We start from the raw sequence: 16,710 nt of genomic DNA, 5'->3' as shown, positions 1-16,710 counted from the left end.
GTATTATTAAAATGCCCGCTTCTGTGTGAATTGCGGCATGAGATGCGTGTTGCATTAGACCAGAAAGGTGTACAATGATCACGTTTGACGGTCTGTTGGACGGTAAATTGGCACGGACAGAGGTTGCTCAATATATGATGAATACGGGGCTCCTGAGACAGGTCCTAGCAGTGGATCCTGCCGCCACGGGCCGGGAGGGGGGTCAGGAGAAAGGGGATAAAGAAATATTAGCATATCAGGGCAATGGGGAAGAGAGCAACGGCATCGTGCACCCAGAGTCGCAGTTTAGGTCGACTGCCACGCCTCTACATGGAATCAATATGCGTAATCAAATGGCCTTAGCCGAAGTGGGGGGGGGGGCGAATGACAGGACCGAATGTGTGGGGGAAAGGGACGACGATCGCTCGACCAACATTCGAACTTGTTATGCAAGACCTCGATGGATCGGTGAAAAAATCTGTCGCAGAATGACAGAAGGGGAAGGAAAAGTCCTGTTGGAGGAAGAAACGCAGCAAAAACAGGGAACAGAGGACTTGGACACAATGAAAAGTTGCTGGTGCGGCATTGCGCGGGGGAAATATTGCGATCGGAAGCGGCTGCAGCTCTCCGATTGCGCCTTTCTCTTGGGTTTCTTTGTTCTGTAGGTTGGAGTTTGGACTTTTTGTTAGAAAGTGCGACAAGCCCATCGGAATTAGTATTTCAAACCTCCAATTCCTCACCTTCGTGAGCAAATCTGCAGCTTCGCTGCAAAATTGTACGAGGAATGGGGCTTCTCTGTCACGGTGGCAGTAGGGGAAGTTATTTTCTTCCGCTTTGGCCTTGGCCCAGAGCACCCGCATAGCAGGATGTATTTAAAGCGAGCTTCACCGCGTCAATGAATTCTACTACTACTAACTAACTACTATATCCGTAGTTGGCCCGGAGTGTAGACTTGACCGAGATCTGTCTTCCAAACTAGAACTTGAATAGTATGCATGGCCAATGTCTCACCATTTGTCTAGTAATTTGGTTGCTCCTGCAATAACAAATTACTACACTGGCAGGTACCCAAACCTCTCGAGCCGAAGATCCTCCTAGCCTATAAGACCCGGCAAATTGTCGCGTGGTCCAGCAATAGGTAGTATTCCTGAGCTTTTGCTATAGTTTTGATGTTTTTTATATTGTACCTCGAGCGATTTGCGTTTGTACAATCAATTGTCCCATAGTCATCAGCCCACTCCGCTTGGTAATATGTTTTTGACTTTTTCTAAGCGTCCTATTATACGATAAATATACATTGAAAAGGGGATGGCTCGATGGCTGTCTGGCAATGCAGACTGGGCACCAGTAACACACACACACACACACACACTCCTAAGGACTCTGGAAGGCGTAGTGGATACGCTCTGTAGGTAGATATCGCTTTATCCGTGAAGCTGAATCATGAAGCAAAGAAGCCGAAAAGTGCAGTCATATATCGAATAGTTGTCCTCCCATGCGCGCATCCATGTAGGAGAGAAGAATGCAGATAGATCAAGGCATGGAAGACACCTTAGGCACACTATATATGTCAATACGAATACCGCAGTGGATCGGAGATACAATTATCCTTCATGTTTATTACTTATGTAATCTAGAATCTCCCTAACTAACGTGGTTCACAAGCGAGTGACGCGCCCAAGCGAGTGACGCACCCACCCAAATTTTCTACACTTTTATGCATATTAATCAACCACAACGCCTTTATATTGATTAATCTCTAGCTTTACAGGAATTCCTTCTATGTCCGATCACTCCGCAATTAGTGCATTGAGGTGGACGACGCGTCTTCGGTGCTGGTGTGTCCCGCGGTAGTAGGCTTAGTGGAGCTAGTATTACCTGAGGGGGCTCTTCATGAGCTTCCTCGAGCTCTAATGCTTCTCGTACGGATAGACCGTTATCGTGGGCTATCTATCTGTTCTTGCGAGCACGTTTTTGCTTTTGCGTAGCGTTTGCGGCACGTAGTTGCTTATTTTCTTGCTCGAGAAGGATACCGTTTTGCATTGCGATCTGACAGCCTTTGATAAGCTGGTTTAACGCGGTTTGCGAAGGCGATGGCGGGCTTTTTGAGCGTCGCTTTAAGAAAGCTTTTATTGAGGATACTTACTTTAAAAGCTTATCGATATTCGCGGGCGTATACGGGTAAAAAGCGCTTGATTGACTACCGCGGCTTGCGGGAGGTATCGGCGTCCGAAGTTGAATATTAAGCTTTGATAGCACTTATTAAGGATTAATTGGTACTAATCCTACTACTCGGAAGCTATTTTGTATTATGTTTGGTTTATATGCGTCGACGCGAGCTTATGGGTATGTAAAAAGGAAATCAAGTTTGTCAATATAGTTAATCCCGAGCCGCATCTTTTGGTCGATTAGACCGCCGTACGAACGCTTTAAAATGGCAAAATATCCGATATTAAGTGGCTAAAGTAGATACGAGGAATGCGGTGGTATATAGATTGGGATAATATCGTGATCTGCGTAAATTTGGTCGAATTCTGGCGTAAGATAACTCCTATGTCCGTCGAGGACTAGAAGTCGATATCTTCCACGCGTACGATGATTTATTGAAGGAATAAATTACTTTTAAAGCTAGCGAAGGCCTATCTTATCGGTTATCTATCCATTTGCACTAACCTCGAAGCGTTAGTCAGGTGGAAGGTCTTTAAACTATGCTTGATTGTATAGTTTACCTTTAAAAATAAGCGTCGGCGGAAGCACCCACCCCGAAGCGTTAATTAACTTAATTGTAGTTACCCACTCGCGGTTTCCTAGCTGTAAAACTGATCTCCGACCGTAGTATTCTGATCGGGTGATTACCTTTTAGGCCGTACAGAGGCCTATTGCAAAGCTAGTCTCGTTAAAGTTATAGATATCGTCCGGTAGGATACTATATTGCTGAATTGTGGCTTGTACGAGGTTAAACCACGCTTGAATAATCTTTAGATCCTCTTATTTGGCCCGCTAGTAATTATATCGTCGAGAAAATCGAGCTTTAAGCTCTGGACGGCGCTAGGTGAAGTTATATACCCATTTTTCGCTGACGGTCTAGATAGGGGTAGAACCGCGCTTCGCAAGTAGAATATTCGCTATTTCTCGTACGTAAGCTTACGTAGGGGCTGCACCGCGTAGATCTAGCGATAATATCCGTTGCTGGAGTATATCCTCTTCGATTTGGGTCAATTTATGACTATTTACGAGAGATTCAGCGCGATTTGTGGTACCGCGAAGCCGACGCGTGAGCGTACAACGATTAACTTGAAATCGATCTGTAGCCTTCCGAATAGTGCTGATTTCTTTATTTTTAATAGCCTGTATAGCAAGCAAGAGGCGACCTTCTTGCTCGATACAATCTTGGCTTGATCTGACATGTTTTGGAGGCATGGTGGTTGATAGAAGATAGATTGTTGCGGTGGGACGCGAAAAAGTGGTTGGGTGGCTCACTCGCTTACATGGCTCACTCGCTTACCGACTACGTTATAAATTGGCAGAATCAGGGGTAATACAGAAACAGAGCTTTTGATATCGTTGATTGGTTGCATACAAAACATTTCGACAGTAGATGGTGTTCAGGCCGCTCAGATGAAGGGGCTGAAGGACTGAAAGCTAAGGCGACAAGAGAGGAATTTCCCGAATAGATCCAAAAAAGGTTAATTAAAAACATACAACAGCAGGGATTCGCTGGTGGTCACCCACCCAACTACTAACCTGCCGGCGTGTGGCTTAAGTACGGCTGAGCGGACGGGAAGCCCTGTTCTCCACACCCTATGGTCGTATGTACTGGAGTTGTGAGAAAAGTGCATAATAATAGTGATGAGCTATACATGTCCCGCGAAGAAGGGGAGAGAAGATTGAAAAATGACTGCGTGACAGAGATATGCATGCTTATTTAAGACAAGTACAGTAGTATATTGAAGTACAGAAAAAATCCCGGGCAATGTTGCTATTCGATGTTATTCCCCTTGAATAGGGAAATTATTGAAGGACCAATAACTACCAAGTTGTAGAAAAACTGGTCGGGGTTGTAAACCAGTTAGTGTACGGGCATATTTGCCACACAGTCTATCAGCTCTGTTTCAGTCGAGTTTCAGCCACCTCCGACTCAAACGTTCGCTTATGCTCATCAAGTTTGGCATTTTCCATTATAATATAGAACGTGTGGATTAAAGCGTGACCTTTCCCGACGGTGAGTGTACCGAGCTTTGGAAATCGGCGATAGTGATAGAGTTCGGGAATTCGGCGATAGTGATAGAGTTCGGGAATTCGGCATTTACCGCCATTTACCTTGACCGAGCAACCATGATAGTGCGGAGATAGTCCTCGACATTAACGCCCCCCCGAACCTTGATGACAAGCTGGTGAAAAATTATGTCATGTACTATAAAACTTGTATTAATAAGAATAATACTGGTCACAAGGGCCATAACATGTAGCCCGTCTTCGATTTTGCCGACTTGCAAGGTGATGAATTCTCTCGACCCCGCCTATTCAGGATGGCAGCTATCGTGCGGGTCCTGTCCCGCGTAGTAAATAAACCATATCGCACCAAAGACCTTCGACATGAAAGCTCCCCTTATCTCAACGAAGATGGCTATGTCGACTTTGCCCCTGACGACATCGAGAACCCGCGCAACTGGTCGATGCGCCGCCGCACCGCGATCACCATGAGCGCTGTGCTGCTGGTCGTGAATGCGACCTTTGCTTCAAGTTCCCCGAGTGGATGTTTCGGGTCCATATCCGAAGAATTTGGGATTTCGACGGAGGTGGCAGGTCTTACCATCACAGTATTCCTACTTGGTTATTGCGCCGGTCCTTTGGTGTTTGCCCCCCTGAGCGAGTTTTATGGCCGCCGATGGATTTTCTACATCTCATTCTTGCTTTATCTGGCCTTCAACTTCCTTTGCGCTTTCGCACCGAATCTTGGTGCACTGCTCGTGGGTCGATTTTTAACAGGAACCTTTGTTTCCGCCCCTTTAAGTAACTGCCCTGGAGTCCTTGCCGATTTATGGGACCCACTCCAGCGCTCCAATGCGATGGCTGGATTCTCAGCGATGGTCTATATGGGCCCCGCCCTTGGACCCGTCGTTGCGGGCTTCCTTGAACTGAAAGAAGATTGGCGTTGGAGCTTCTACGTGCTCCTCTGGCTGGGCGGGGCGACGGCAATCATAATGCTCACCATACCCGAAACGTACGCACCTACAGTCTTGTACAACAAGGCGAAACGGATTCGGAAGGCGAAGATCCCAGGCTACGAGAATGTCCAGGCTCCTGTCGAGGCCAGCGACCGAACACTCCTTAGCATCTACAAGGTAGCGCTCACACGGCCTTGGATTATTCTTTTCGACACAATCTCTTTGCTCTGCGCTATCTACATGGCGGTCGTCTACACTCTGCTTTATATGCTGTTTACCATCTATCCAATTGTGTTCCAGGAGAAGCGTGGTTGGAACTCAGGCGTGGGAGAGTTGCCTTTGATTGGCACTGTTGTCGGCGCTTTGATCGGCGGCATTATCGTCCTGGTTGACACGCATATTCGCCAGAATAAGATTGAAAGGGGCGAAAAGAAAATGGAAGATTTTGTCCCCGAAGACCGGCTACCATTGGCTATGATTGGTGGTATTGGTTTTTCTGCCACCATGTTCTGGTTTGCATGGTCTGCTGAATACAAGTGAGTACTGCAAATCCCCACAAGAAGGAAACTAGGCGATGCTAATTCTCATATAGCTATGTACATTGGATAGTCCCCACACTCGCCGGCTGCTTCCTCTCGAGCATGCTTCTTCTCATCTTCGTTTCCTATTTGAATTATCTCGTGGATGTCTACTTGATGTATGCTGCCTCTGCAATTGCTGCAAACACTATTGCCCGGTCGGCCTGTGGTGCTGCCGCACCGCTATTCACGAATCAAATGTTTGATGCGTTGGGCGTGGGAGGAGGTGGCAGTTTGATCGGCGGCGTGGCTGCTCTACTGGCAATTATTCCGTTCCTCTTCTACAAGTATGGGAAGCAAATTCGGGTCCGAAGCAAGTTTGCACCCACAAAGCCCGCGCGAGAGAAATCGGACGAAGAAACCGGTCCCAGAGAGGAGCCGATTCAGAGTTCCGAGTCACTGTCGTCTAGCACGGAAGAGGAAACAGAAACAGAAACAGAGCGGGTATAAATGGAAAGAAACGCAGAGTTGGGAACCAACTGCATGAAAGAGAGCCTTAAATACATAGAGAACATGCATCATATGACAGAGACATGCAAAAGTTCGACTCGCTTTTGTAGAATTTATCTATCACAAACCTCCACGAACAATCAGGGATATCTCCTCGCACCACACCCGCTGAAACACTTCATGCGTATGCTGCCCTACCTTCCTCATCGCGACCTCCGCTCTAATCTTATATAGACTTGTGTTCGGTAAGAATACCACACTTTCCCAATAAGCCCAATAGGAGCCACTTCCCCGAATTCCATCACTGCCAACTGCGACATCTCCTTCCATGCTATCACCATCAAATTTGGGAGGAAGTTTTGCATTCGTCGCCGCAAACAAATGCCCCTCCTCCTGGAGCGCTACGATGAATGTTCGTAACAGCATTCCTAGCACGCTCGATAATACGCGCCCCCCTGGCATTTCACGCATCAAGCCCGTGTTAACGCCGGAGTGTTATGCGTGCACAAAATATGTATCCTAGTGTTACTGACCCATAAATTCCAAGAAAAAACCACCCATAAGGCTGGCATGCACACCACTTGTGGCGAGATTGAAGGTGCTATTCAGATTAAGATCAGAGTTGAGCAGTTCAGCGCCGCTCGGGCGGATAACGACATGTGGATCCAAGACCGAGACCACGCGAGACAGGCGGGCGTCGGCGGCGACCGAGGTACCTTGTGCAGCTGTTTTCAATGAGGGAAGCAGAGTCGTGACAAAACGCATGCGCGCATCGTAATGGAGCACGAATTTGCCATCTAGACCTGCTTTTTTGTCCTGGCCTGTTGGCGCCATGTATCCCAGCGTCATAAAGAGCAAGTTGAGCTTCTTTTATTTGGCTGCGATATCGGCGCACACAATGTGAACATTTTTAAGGGGAGATATGACACTTTGGAGAAATATTGGCGCGGCGGAGGGGTTGGTGCTTTTCATGGAGGTGATGGCGATGTCCGCGGCCAACTTGCTGCGACCGACGAGATACATTTCAGGGGAAGATATATTATGAGCAATGGCGAGAGCTTTAAGAGCCTCATTAAGGGCTCTAATTGTTTGGAGGTTCACCATATTGATTGCGATCTCATGTGTTTGGGGGAGTGTGTTAGAGACCCTGGCTGGGAATATAAATACTTCATAGACTAGCTGTACACTACATCTACAAACTCGGTTTCTAAGCCTGATTGGGTCATAACCGCTTGGGATCCTAAATCGAACAAGAACCGGCCGACGAGAGGCATCAGGGTGGCTAACGTGAGCTACTTGAATCACTGTCCATATTAATTCCGCGTATGGTACGGACCGGAGATAAGTGGAAGGGATCTCTGTCCTCTAATGCACTAGTAGCAGTCGTGACACTCCGGGAAATGTCTAGGCACCTCCCTTATGTATTTTGTATTCACTGAATTGCCCATGTATTAGAATTCCGCCGAGAAAAAAAAAAAAGATCAACGGCCATTCATTTTCATCGTGTGTTTTTCAATAGGCAGCACTCTGCATGAATAAAATTTATGAGAAGCCCATAAGGTACGACCGACAGACAGCGGAAAGCCAGAGATTCAGTTTACAGAGATTCCAGAAACCGCTCACCCATGATTGAGCCGCACAATCTCGGGGCCCATTCTACTGTCAACCCATTTCCTTTGCATATGGTAACCCAGCAGTAGTCTCACAAGATCTATGAAACGGGTCAACTCATCCGTCTCTCCGCCAAATGACAAAGGTGCTGAGAGCTGTGTGAACAGGAATGGCCCCTTGGTCCGTGCACAGCAACAATCAACGTTACAATGGCTTGCGTAAGATACCATGTTTGCAGAATTTAACTCAAGACAGAATGAATGGAGAGGATATTATTGCGTTCAAAAAATATCGTAACGCTAAATTCCTTTTCTTGCTATAGGGTGAATCAAGGAGCATGGTATCTGAATACAACTCAGCGTACATTGGCGCCGTTATAGAGTCGATCATTCCGGGGTGGTAAACTCAACTTTGGTCACCAAAGCAGCTTCAACATAGTCAGCGAATGGTTCGCATATTAATCTATGCGGCTAAGAATTATTTTGATAAGTCAGAAAAGTTCCTAAAGGTTGTCTTCGGTCTGAGACTTGGGGGTGGAGCCTTGGCTTCCGCATTGGAATGCTGGGTTGCAACCCTATTTAGAAAGACTTCAATCCGATTGGACGCCACCCTACTGTCGATCATCAGAAGCTAGTTCTTCCGTCTCTGATGGGTTGCTTGAAAATCTCCTAGAATCACCAGGAGGCTGTATGTGACGCAGATCCATAAAATATGACGCAAGAGGCGCATTCCTTAAAAGCCTCATCTGATTCTTTGTGCGAAGTGTTATTGGGGGGGGTTTTTTTTTTTTAACACAAACTTAAGGTTTGAGGTACTTGAAGCTTGTTAATGAACAAGGCCTCTAAGTATAGAACGAGCTGTGGAGTACCATACATTCAGTATGACGAGTACATGGTCCCATTGGGTATGTGAGCCTACCCCTTCCTGTCGATCCATGCTATACAGAGCAAATCATAGCTCCTGTGTTAACCGAAAGCAGACATACATTCTTGTCCGTGGTAAATTATTGCTGATCATTCCCCTGCTTATCATGACCGGCAAATTTCTTGAGTTATAAAGAAGCAGAGATTTCCACGAGCCATATCTTCTCCATCACTCAAAAGAAACAATTTTTGAACAAGCCAGTGAGTTACAATCATTAATGTGTACTGCTCTCCATCACTGACATACCGTTTACGAAGATCAAATCCTAATCAACCCTTCCATCAAAATGAAGTTCTTCATCGCTGTCCTCGCTCTCGCTGCCACCGCCATTGCCGGTGAGTCCGCTGGCTCTTGCAAGAGCGACCAGAGCATCGTCTGCAAGGACAACGGCAACGGTGGTCTTCTGACCCTGGGCAACATTGCTGGTGGTGCCCTTGGTGAGGAATGTACCGGCGGTGACGTCTACTGCTGCTCCGACAAGGACATCAAGGATGTAAGATTTCCCTTAAGTACCCGGTTGAAGATGACAAACAACTTACCCCATATACAGATCGGTCTTATCAACCTTGATGTCAATGCTCAGTGCAGCTTGAACCACGTGCTTTAAATGCAATGGAACCACGTTCATTGCAACCCGTCATCTCGATCTTCAAGCTGCGTTGGGTGCACCCCAGTGATGTGCTGGCAAGTCTAGTTAGTAATGTATGAGAACGTTAACACACATCTATGTGCCTTTCCGTCGAAATCTTCGTTACGCTTTCTTGCGCTGTAGACTGTAAGATCTTTCGGGGAGTACGGGGAGTGAATCATACAAGAGGCTAGGCAACTGAGTCTCTGATATCGCATAATCAGTTTTGGACAAATGGTTACCGGTGAACGCACCATGAACCCTTCAGTGGCAGGCTCATCAATTAGAGCAATCGCGGTGTAGATTCCCGAAAACGAATATTCCAGCTCTCCATACCTCCGGATCCACCGCAATAGCCTGCGTCTCTCGCTCCAGTTGATGTTCAAGTCTATGGAAGCTGGAAAATGAGGTTGGTGGTCACTATGATTGGTGTAAGTCTGGCTTGCAAATAAGGTTCCGTGAACGCTCCTCTTGGCGCGGCCATCGCCGCGGCAAGCATGGTTAGTCTCCGTCACCGAGATGTAACCTCGGACAACCGCAACCTGGGTATGTTAATTATTTGCGTAAGTACTCTAAAAACAGAGCGAAACTCATGTTACCGTCGTAATAAGTATTAATTATATTCGGAAGCAAATTCTCAATTGGCAGGTAGATTAGAACAGAATTATCATTGATGATTTGTCAAAAGTTACAGATACGATTTAATCTAGCAGCAGCGCAGAACCCAAAAATGCTTAATACAGCCACAGCCGCAGCCACAGCTACTAGAGTACTACAAGAACTCGTGGGTTGGAACATGTGCCCGTCATTGTGGCTTGCCTATTGTTACTCTGAAACCGCCCCAATGCCGTTTTCGGAAGTGTGCGAAGTCAAATTCGCCGCAGCTATACAGCAAAGCAGCACAGCACTTTGTCTATGACCCTTAGGTTGCAGGGAGGTTACATCTTCGGATTTCAAAGAGGGTCGAGACCAATTTCAATATTTGCCCACTTCTATAAGTATCCGGCTAGTGGCGTTCAGAATCTGATTTGCATCCATCACTTTCCCGAGCTTGAACAGGTATTGAGCAAAATGTCAAATATTCTCTGCTGCAGTTCTAACTTTTCTACAGACTCTTCGCACTCTTTCGCCAACATGAAGTATCTCATTGCTTACTCCGCTCTTTTCGCCGCTGTTCTTGCCAGCCCCATGGGCAATGGCAACACGGGCGATGACGACGACGACATGGGCGGCAAGACCTGCGAAAGCGAGCAGACCGTTGTCTGCAGCGGAAACGGCAATGGTGGCCTTATCTCCCTGGGCAACATCCTCAACGGTCTTCTTGGCGAAAGTTGCTCCGGTGGTGATGTCTACTGCTGCGAGACTGGCAAGGTGGAACAGGTAAATTGCTATCTATCCCTCATTATGCACAGGCTAACAAAGAACCTTTCAGATTGGCTTGATCAACCTCAACCTGGATCTGGAGTGCTCCCTGAACCACCTCCTTTAATTCCTCCAACGGCTGTTTCTTTGACCGTGGAAGTGAGATATTACCTAATTGAATATACTTAATCGGTTACTACCTATACAAGAGACAAGACTTACGTAGAGTATATTGTTCATGATCATTTTCAATTGATTTTAAAACTTACCTATATATATGAATGGGAAGTGAACCGTCCCCGTTCGAGTGATAAAATGATTACTCCCAACATTGGAACATGACTGCAGATCCTTGAATTCCCGTATGCACAAAAGACCTCAAATAGACACCGAATTTCCTCATTTAAACATAATGGTATCATGAAATATTCATAATCGTCTTCAACTGGCGAAGAGAGAGAGGTTTGATCAGATAGTCGTTAATTCCAGCAGCAAAGGCTTGCTGTTTCATGGGAGCTGAAGCCACTCCAGTCACCGCCATAATGCGGCATCGTTCGAGGCCGATCTCGTCTTCATATTGGCGTATCTTGCTTGTTGATACGAGACCGTCCATTACGGGCATAGATAAATCTGGAAAGATAAAGTTAGGTAAGTCGTGGAGTGACCGAGGGGGGAATTCGGCATACCCATTAGAACGAAATCGAATTTCCGGCTTGAACTTGAGTATTTCTCCAGCGCAATGAGTCCATTGGAGGCTGTGTCATAGCTGCAACCGGTCTTCTGCATGAACGTAGCCATGATCTATTACATTAGATGTGAGTATATGATTGTACCGGGGTAGCAGAAGATAAAGCTTTTCACAGAATAGCATTACAATGGCTTACCTTGAGATTGATCTCATTATCATCCACAACGAGAACGTGTATCCCGTTTTGATCATTTGCTGGCCGGAGTGGTAGTGTAGTCGGAACTGCCGACTCAGAAATGTCTCCATGAGGATTAACTTTGCTGTCAATAGGGGCAGATGTGGGGACCCCTTCTGACACTGATGGAGCAGAAGGCTCTATTGGAGGAATATCTGGCATGGAACCAGCGCTAAGGGCCGTCTGTCGCTCTGTATACGATTTCAAGATCTTTTGGGCGGCCTGCTGGATCTTCCGAGGTCCAAATCTATGAAAATTTAGTTTGAATCAAACATGAAGCCAGAGAAATGAACCTACGGTTGGGAAACTCGGACCGCATTTAGTGGGAGGTGATCGCCAAGGGTGGGAACCTTGCCGCTGAGAATGACGAAGAATTGAGAGTGATGATTGTAATCAAGTTCAGATAGAGATTCAACATTATCTTCCTCGATGACGACAATATCACCCCGCGCATTCTGGAGATGTTCGGCCAAGGAAATGTTCCACCCGAGCTGTGTCGTGAAAACATCGGCAAGCGTGCTCTGGATGGAAAGCTTTCGCTTTGCTTCTGCGGACAATATTCCTGTTGGAATTTCTTGAAGGTCTGGGTAGGCATTGAAGCCAACGAAGCATGTGTGAATGCCCGTGGTCAGATCTGGTGACTGAATGAGGGCGTCACCGGAAAATTGCCCTGGACCGGACCCAAGACGTTGAATTGGGATGTAGACATCGGCCTGTGTTCCAAAGCCTTGGTCACTTTTTACTATGATATTGCCCCCGAGCGAAGTTACCAGTTGGCGCACAATGCTAAGACCAAGCCCGACACCCTCCGAAAGAGAATCCTCCTGAGAAAACGGAGTAAAGATCTGGTTTTTGAGGTAGTCGGGCGCGATTCCGCTGCCAGTATCCGTGACAGTGAGGTGGGCAATAAAAGAGCCGGTATTGGAGGGGTGCTGGGCCTTGGATAGTGAGACCTCGACGAATCCTTTTTTTGTCCACTTCATAGCATTGCCGAGGAGATTCATCACTATTCTTCTCCAGGCACCGGCCACGGAGCGAATCTTCCAATCATAGGTTTTTTCGACACGAACGACAACGGACATTTTATCCATTTCACTGGGAACTCGCCGAGGAGATTCATCGCCGACGATGCTGGATGGCAATGCCTGACTAAGATAAAGATCTCTTCCAGGCGCCCTCTGACCAGTATAAATGATATTCGCGACTTCTTCAACCAGAGTGTCAAGATCAAAATCGGAGGCCAGCCCAGCGGTGTTACCATCAGCATCCGCTGGGCGCGACTTTTTCATTAGAGTCGAATTGTTAATTTTGCAGAAATCCAATCTAAAAAATTGGTAAGCTCTTTTCATCAAGGTAGCTAGAATTTGCCATTAGCTTGAACTTACAGGTGATCGGTGGTCTCTAGCAGATTCATCCCAGACTGTTCAATCATCCTTACTATGTCATCTTGTGAGGGTAGGAGGTTGGTGGCATGCAGTAATTCAGTGCTGGCAAGGATACCATGAAGTGGAGAGCGGAGCTCATGGTTGATCGATGATATGAAATCAAACTTGGATTTCTCAGTGGTTGCCCAGTGAAGACGAGAGATTTCAGAAATGATAGAATCCCCGAAGACCTTGAAGAAATATAATTCTTCGGTCTCCAAAGTGCGTTGACGCTTTTGGGTCCAAATTAGCGTTCCAGCAAGCCAGCGAGACTTATTCCAGTCCCACAGGGGAAGGAAGATAACAGAACCAGCGTCTGGCATATATTGTGCTAGACGATCCGAGATATGTTGCACTGCCTCAAAGCCAATGCCGAGATTGGTTGCCCGATCACTTCCGTGAGACAGGCAGTCATTAATCACACTCTTTTCGAAACTGAAGATTTGGCCCCGGGGGAAAGCTATTGTCAACTCGTGTAGAAGCTTCTCGGGCACCTTGATGTCATAGTCTGCCTGTGTTTTGTTTGATGAGGGTTTCAAAGCGTAGCTGAGAATATCACAGGGCTTTTCGGGTTGTGCCACCCCCAGAGGACTAGGGGCTGGAGCGACCTGGACCCCGTTATCCGCAGTGTATGGGAACGGCTCCCAGCTTTTAGGCTCTCGGGCCGATTTGCTGATGAAAACGTCAGCATGAACAAATGACTCGCGCGGAGGATATCCAATACGAACAATGAGGAATTACTACGACTTGCGTCGAGGAAAACTACACCATCCAGATCCATAGACTCTCTGAGCAACACGCTGGCACGATCGAATACCATGGCAATCCGTTCAGAAATTGGGACACTATCCGCCAGTGATATCCGTAAAGAGCCTTTGCGCCTGGCATCGGCCTCGGCCTCGGCTGGACTGACCCCACGGGCCTTCGATGCCTCCTCAAGTGAATTTTCTCGCACGGGACTTATGAAGTTGGGCCTGTCTGATTCGTTTGAAAAGGACGACAGTTCGGTGGGCCGTGAGCCTTTTTCTTGCGAAAATAATGGTGATGATGCTGCCATGGTTGTAAAAGACATATTGTCTGGCATCGAGGTGTTGTGGGCGCCTTGCGCGCGTGAGCGTGCGCTGAGATATTCGTTTTCACTGCCACTGCTGCCGGTCGAGGTATAGCCTGGTAGGCCGAGAGCAAATGGTACGAGGTGGCCGTCTTTCGAAGCCTCATTGGGTTCGAACTCAGGATTTTCTTTCACAAAACTGGTCAACCCCTTCATGAGAGATTCCGCCCGCCGTTGGCAATGAACTAGACGGACGTTCTCCAGATGTGCTGCGATCGCATCCGACACTTCTTGCAGAACAGCAACCTCTTCGTCATCGAACTTGTCTCGGGGCTTGTCATCAACAACACAGTATGACCCGAGCACGTATCCAGCAGCGCTGAGCAGCGGCACTTCCGCGTAGAACCGCATGTGTGGCCATTCGAGAACATAGGGGCGATTCTTGAAGCTATCCTCTTTTGTAAAATCCCGAATGATGTAGCGGGAGACATTTGCCGTTACGTTCGGGGTGTCGATATCAATCGAAGAATCGGTCGAGGTGAACAGCTTGATGGTGTGAGGGCACACCCCCCACACTAGATCTAGCGCCCGGACCCCAATATATACGCCATCGCCCGGGATGTGTTTGTCCTTGTTCCGTAGTGAGACCGATTTCGTGGTTTCAGATATGATGAACTGGTTCTGGCCGTCGATGATCGACACGAAGCATCGATTCGATCCTGTTCGAAATACACCCAGTTGCGACAAGGCGGCGAGGGTGATGTCCTTGGGGAGGCCGGCGGATATAGGCTGTTCATCTCCCGTAGGAGCATCGGATCCCGCATTCAGCGGGTCAGTTTGTTCACTGAAGGAAGAATAGTACCTGAAACGATAATGCAGTAAGCGACCGAGGTATTGTGGGGGAAATAGCGCTTGCCGACCTTAACAGTTCACGGACTCTCTCTCGCTCAGCATCCTGTACAGGTACATAGAACGCTACATTGGGTGGTGAGACTGATGACCCCATACTTATCCGGTATCCTTCATCCGCATCTCGCGTGTATCGCGAGGAAGTGAAGATGTCGAAGTGAAGCCATAAAATGTGGCGATGTCCACCGAGGCGTTCTGCCCGTTAAATCCGCCGCTTAGTGGCGATATTCCACCAATAATGTTAGATTCCCAGGAGCGGTGTGTCTTCCGGAGTCCTTGGCGTTAGCGTCTGGACCGATCAGTCTTTCCCTAACGATCCGAACTTCCGAAGATACTGTTCAAAGCACCGAGATTTAAGTGTGATTTGTCGCGAATCTCTTAAAAGACTAAAATTACATCCATGACTGGCCAAACTGTCACGGAAACCCCACCGTCCCAATTCATACCGATCATCAGATGTGAGAATCACTCACGAGCCGCTCGATTTGTGCTGCCCTCATCGCTTCCAATATTCATAGAAACCTTCGAAATAAATTTCAAGGTTATCGCGGAAAAAGACCAATTGCCCTTAAACTTTCTTTCGCATAAAAACAATCTCTATATCCCACCGGTCTCCATTTGCATCCCACACGTCGTAATAGTTCGGTACAGTCTTGATCGGTATGTATCCCCGGCGGCCATACCAATCCTGATTCGCGATCTGTAAAAAGTAAGTTGAGTAACAGAGGGCTGAGATTCAATTCAGAAGATATGTAGTTACCTTTGGGACGGCACCATATGTGGACATTGCAAAATCTTCTCTCATCTGGTGTTTGCTTGTGACCGTGTCCAGCATGAGGGACTGGGCGCAGAGCGGTTCTCGAGACGCCATATCCTCTACTGCGTCCATTGCAGCTCGTCCAGTGCCCTGGCCCTGCATTGACTGCAAGATGAAAAAGCTCTTGATCCAGAAGACGCCTTCCGATGGGATTTCAAGGCCGACCATTTCAGCATCCTTGTTCTTGGAGTCCAGGGAGATATGGCCAATTGGGACAAAGATTTCTTGTGAGGGTTTCCGTGGGACTCCATTGATAGAATCCGCTGTATCATGAAGCACTTCTTCACAGTCGTCACTATGAGAGTCTGTGCCTTCAGAATCATTGAATTGACGGACCTATGGAATAAATTAACTTACAGTTCCTGCTAATGAATCGAGCATTGGATATGAAATGAACTTACAATCCAATACATGCATTTTCCCCCTTTGATTTGTTTCTCTTTCCATTCTCCCTCAACCTTTTCCCAATCCCAATTACATAGCACTCTTTGCTTATAGAGCCATCTTCTGTGAGCTTCAGACTTGGCATCCCAGGGAATCAACGCAACATTGGTCTTTGAAGCCATATTTGCCAAAAGAACCGAATCGTAGCGCTTGAGGGATCAGCAGGGGCAAGTTTAATGATAAAAGTCAGAAATCTCATGCTGGCGGCATCTTCCGCGGGTCTTGTGGTTATAGGCTAAACCCTTTTTGGCAGGTGACATGCCAACGGCCCACCACGAATTAACGCAAAGATATGTGGGGAAGGTCAATCGCAGCAATCAGCGAATCTGTCTTGAAATTATCTTGCTCACAGCACGCACAGCCGTAGCTGCACAACTGCGTTGAACAAGGGTTAACTAAAAATGTGCTATATAGATTGCAGTTGGGTGACTCATAGTGCATA

At 47.3% G+C, this 16,710-nt stretch overlaps 6 protein-coding genes across 6 annotated transcripts; 3 read left to right on the top strand and 3 right to left on the bottom strand.

The window, feature by feature from the left end:
• Positions 1-4,508: 4,508 nt before the first annotated feature.
• On the top strand, positions 4,509-6,175 carry N7443_005709 (MFS transporter; the record flags this gene model as incomplete). Its single annotated transcript, XM_056885765.1, has 2 exons — positions 4,509-5,683; positions 5,740-6,175. 2 exons carry the CDS (start codon positions 4,509-4,511, stop codon positions 6,173-6,175), a joined length of 1,611 nt encoding a protein of 536 aa, XP_056741213.1.
• Positions 6,176-6,295: 120 nt separating this feature from the next.
• On the bottom strand, positions 6,296-7,024 carry N7443_005708 (uncharacterized protein; the record flags this gene model as incomplete). The annotated part of the gene is made up of 2 exons (XM_056885764.1): positions 6,296-6,576; positions 6,709-7,024. 2 exons carry the CDS (start codon positions 7,022-7,024, stop codon positions 6,296-6,298), a joined length of 597 nt encoding a protein of 198 aa, XP_056741212.1.
• A 1,972-nt stretch (positions 7,025-8,996) lies between these two features.
• On the top strand, positions 8,997-9,317 carry N7443_005707 (uncharacterized protein; the record flags this gene model as incomplete). Its single annotated transcript, XM_056885763.1, has 2 exons — positions 8,997-9,203; positions 9,261-9,317. The coding sequence occupies 2 exons, from the start codon at positions 8,997-8,999 to the stop codon at positions 9,315-9,317; spliced, it is 264 nt and encodes an 87-aa protein (XP_056741211.1).
• Positions 9,318-10,472: 1,155 nt separating this feature from the next.
• N7443_005706 (uncharacterized protein) lies at positions 10,473-10,827 on the top strand (the record flags this gene model as incomplete). Its single annotated transcript, XM_056885762.1, has 2 exons — positions 10,473-10,718; positions 10,771-10,827. 2 exons carry the CDS (start codon positions 10,473-10,475, stop codon positions 10,825-10,827), a joined length of 303 nt encoding a protein of 100 aa, XP_056741210.1.
• A 291-nt stretch (positions 10,828-11,118) lies between these two features.
• Positions 11,119-15,052, bottom strand: N7443_005705 (hybrid sensor histidine kinase/response regulator; the record flags this gene model as incomplete). Its single annotated transcript, XM_056885761.1, has 7 exons — positions 11,119-11,330; positions 11,387-11,501; positions 11,585-11,870; positions 11,921-12,946; positions 13,009-13,719; positions 13,776-14,960; positions 15,036-15,052. 7 exons carry the CDS (start codon positions 15,050-15,052, stop codon positions 11,119-11,121), a joined length of 3,552 nt encoding a protein of 1,183 aa, XP_056741209.1.
• A 523-nt stretch (positions 15,053-15,575) lies between these two features.
• On the bottom strand, positions 15,576-16,390 carry N7443_005704 (uncharacterized protein; the record flags this gene model as incomplete). Its single annotated transcript, XM_056885760.1, has 3 exons — positions 15,576-15,707; positions 15,768-16,160; positions 16,226-16,390. 3 exons carry the CDS (start codon positions 16,388-16,390, stop codon positions 15,576-15,578), a joined length of 690 nt encoding a protein of 229 aa, XP_056741208.1.
• Positions 16,391-16,710: the final 320 nt, after the last annotated feature.

The sequence above is a fragment of the Penicillium atrosanguineum genome (genome assembly GCF_028827265.1).
Source record: "Penicillium atrosanguineum strain IBT 20685 chromosome Unknown utg000004l_segment0_segment0, whole genome shotgun sequence".
Classification (NCBI taxonomy): Eukaryota; Fungi; Ascomycota; class Eurotiomycetes; order Eurotiales; family Aspergillaceae; genus Penicillium; species Penicillium atrosanguineum.
Note: the sequence above shows the minus strand (reverse complement) of the source record. Positions and strands in the feature narration are given on the sequence as shown.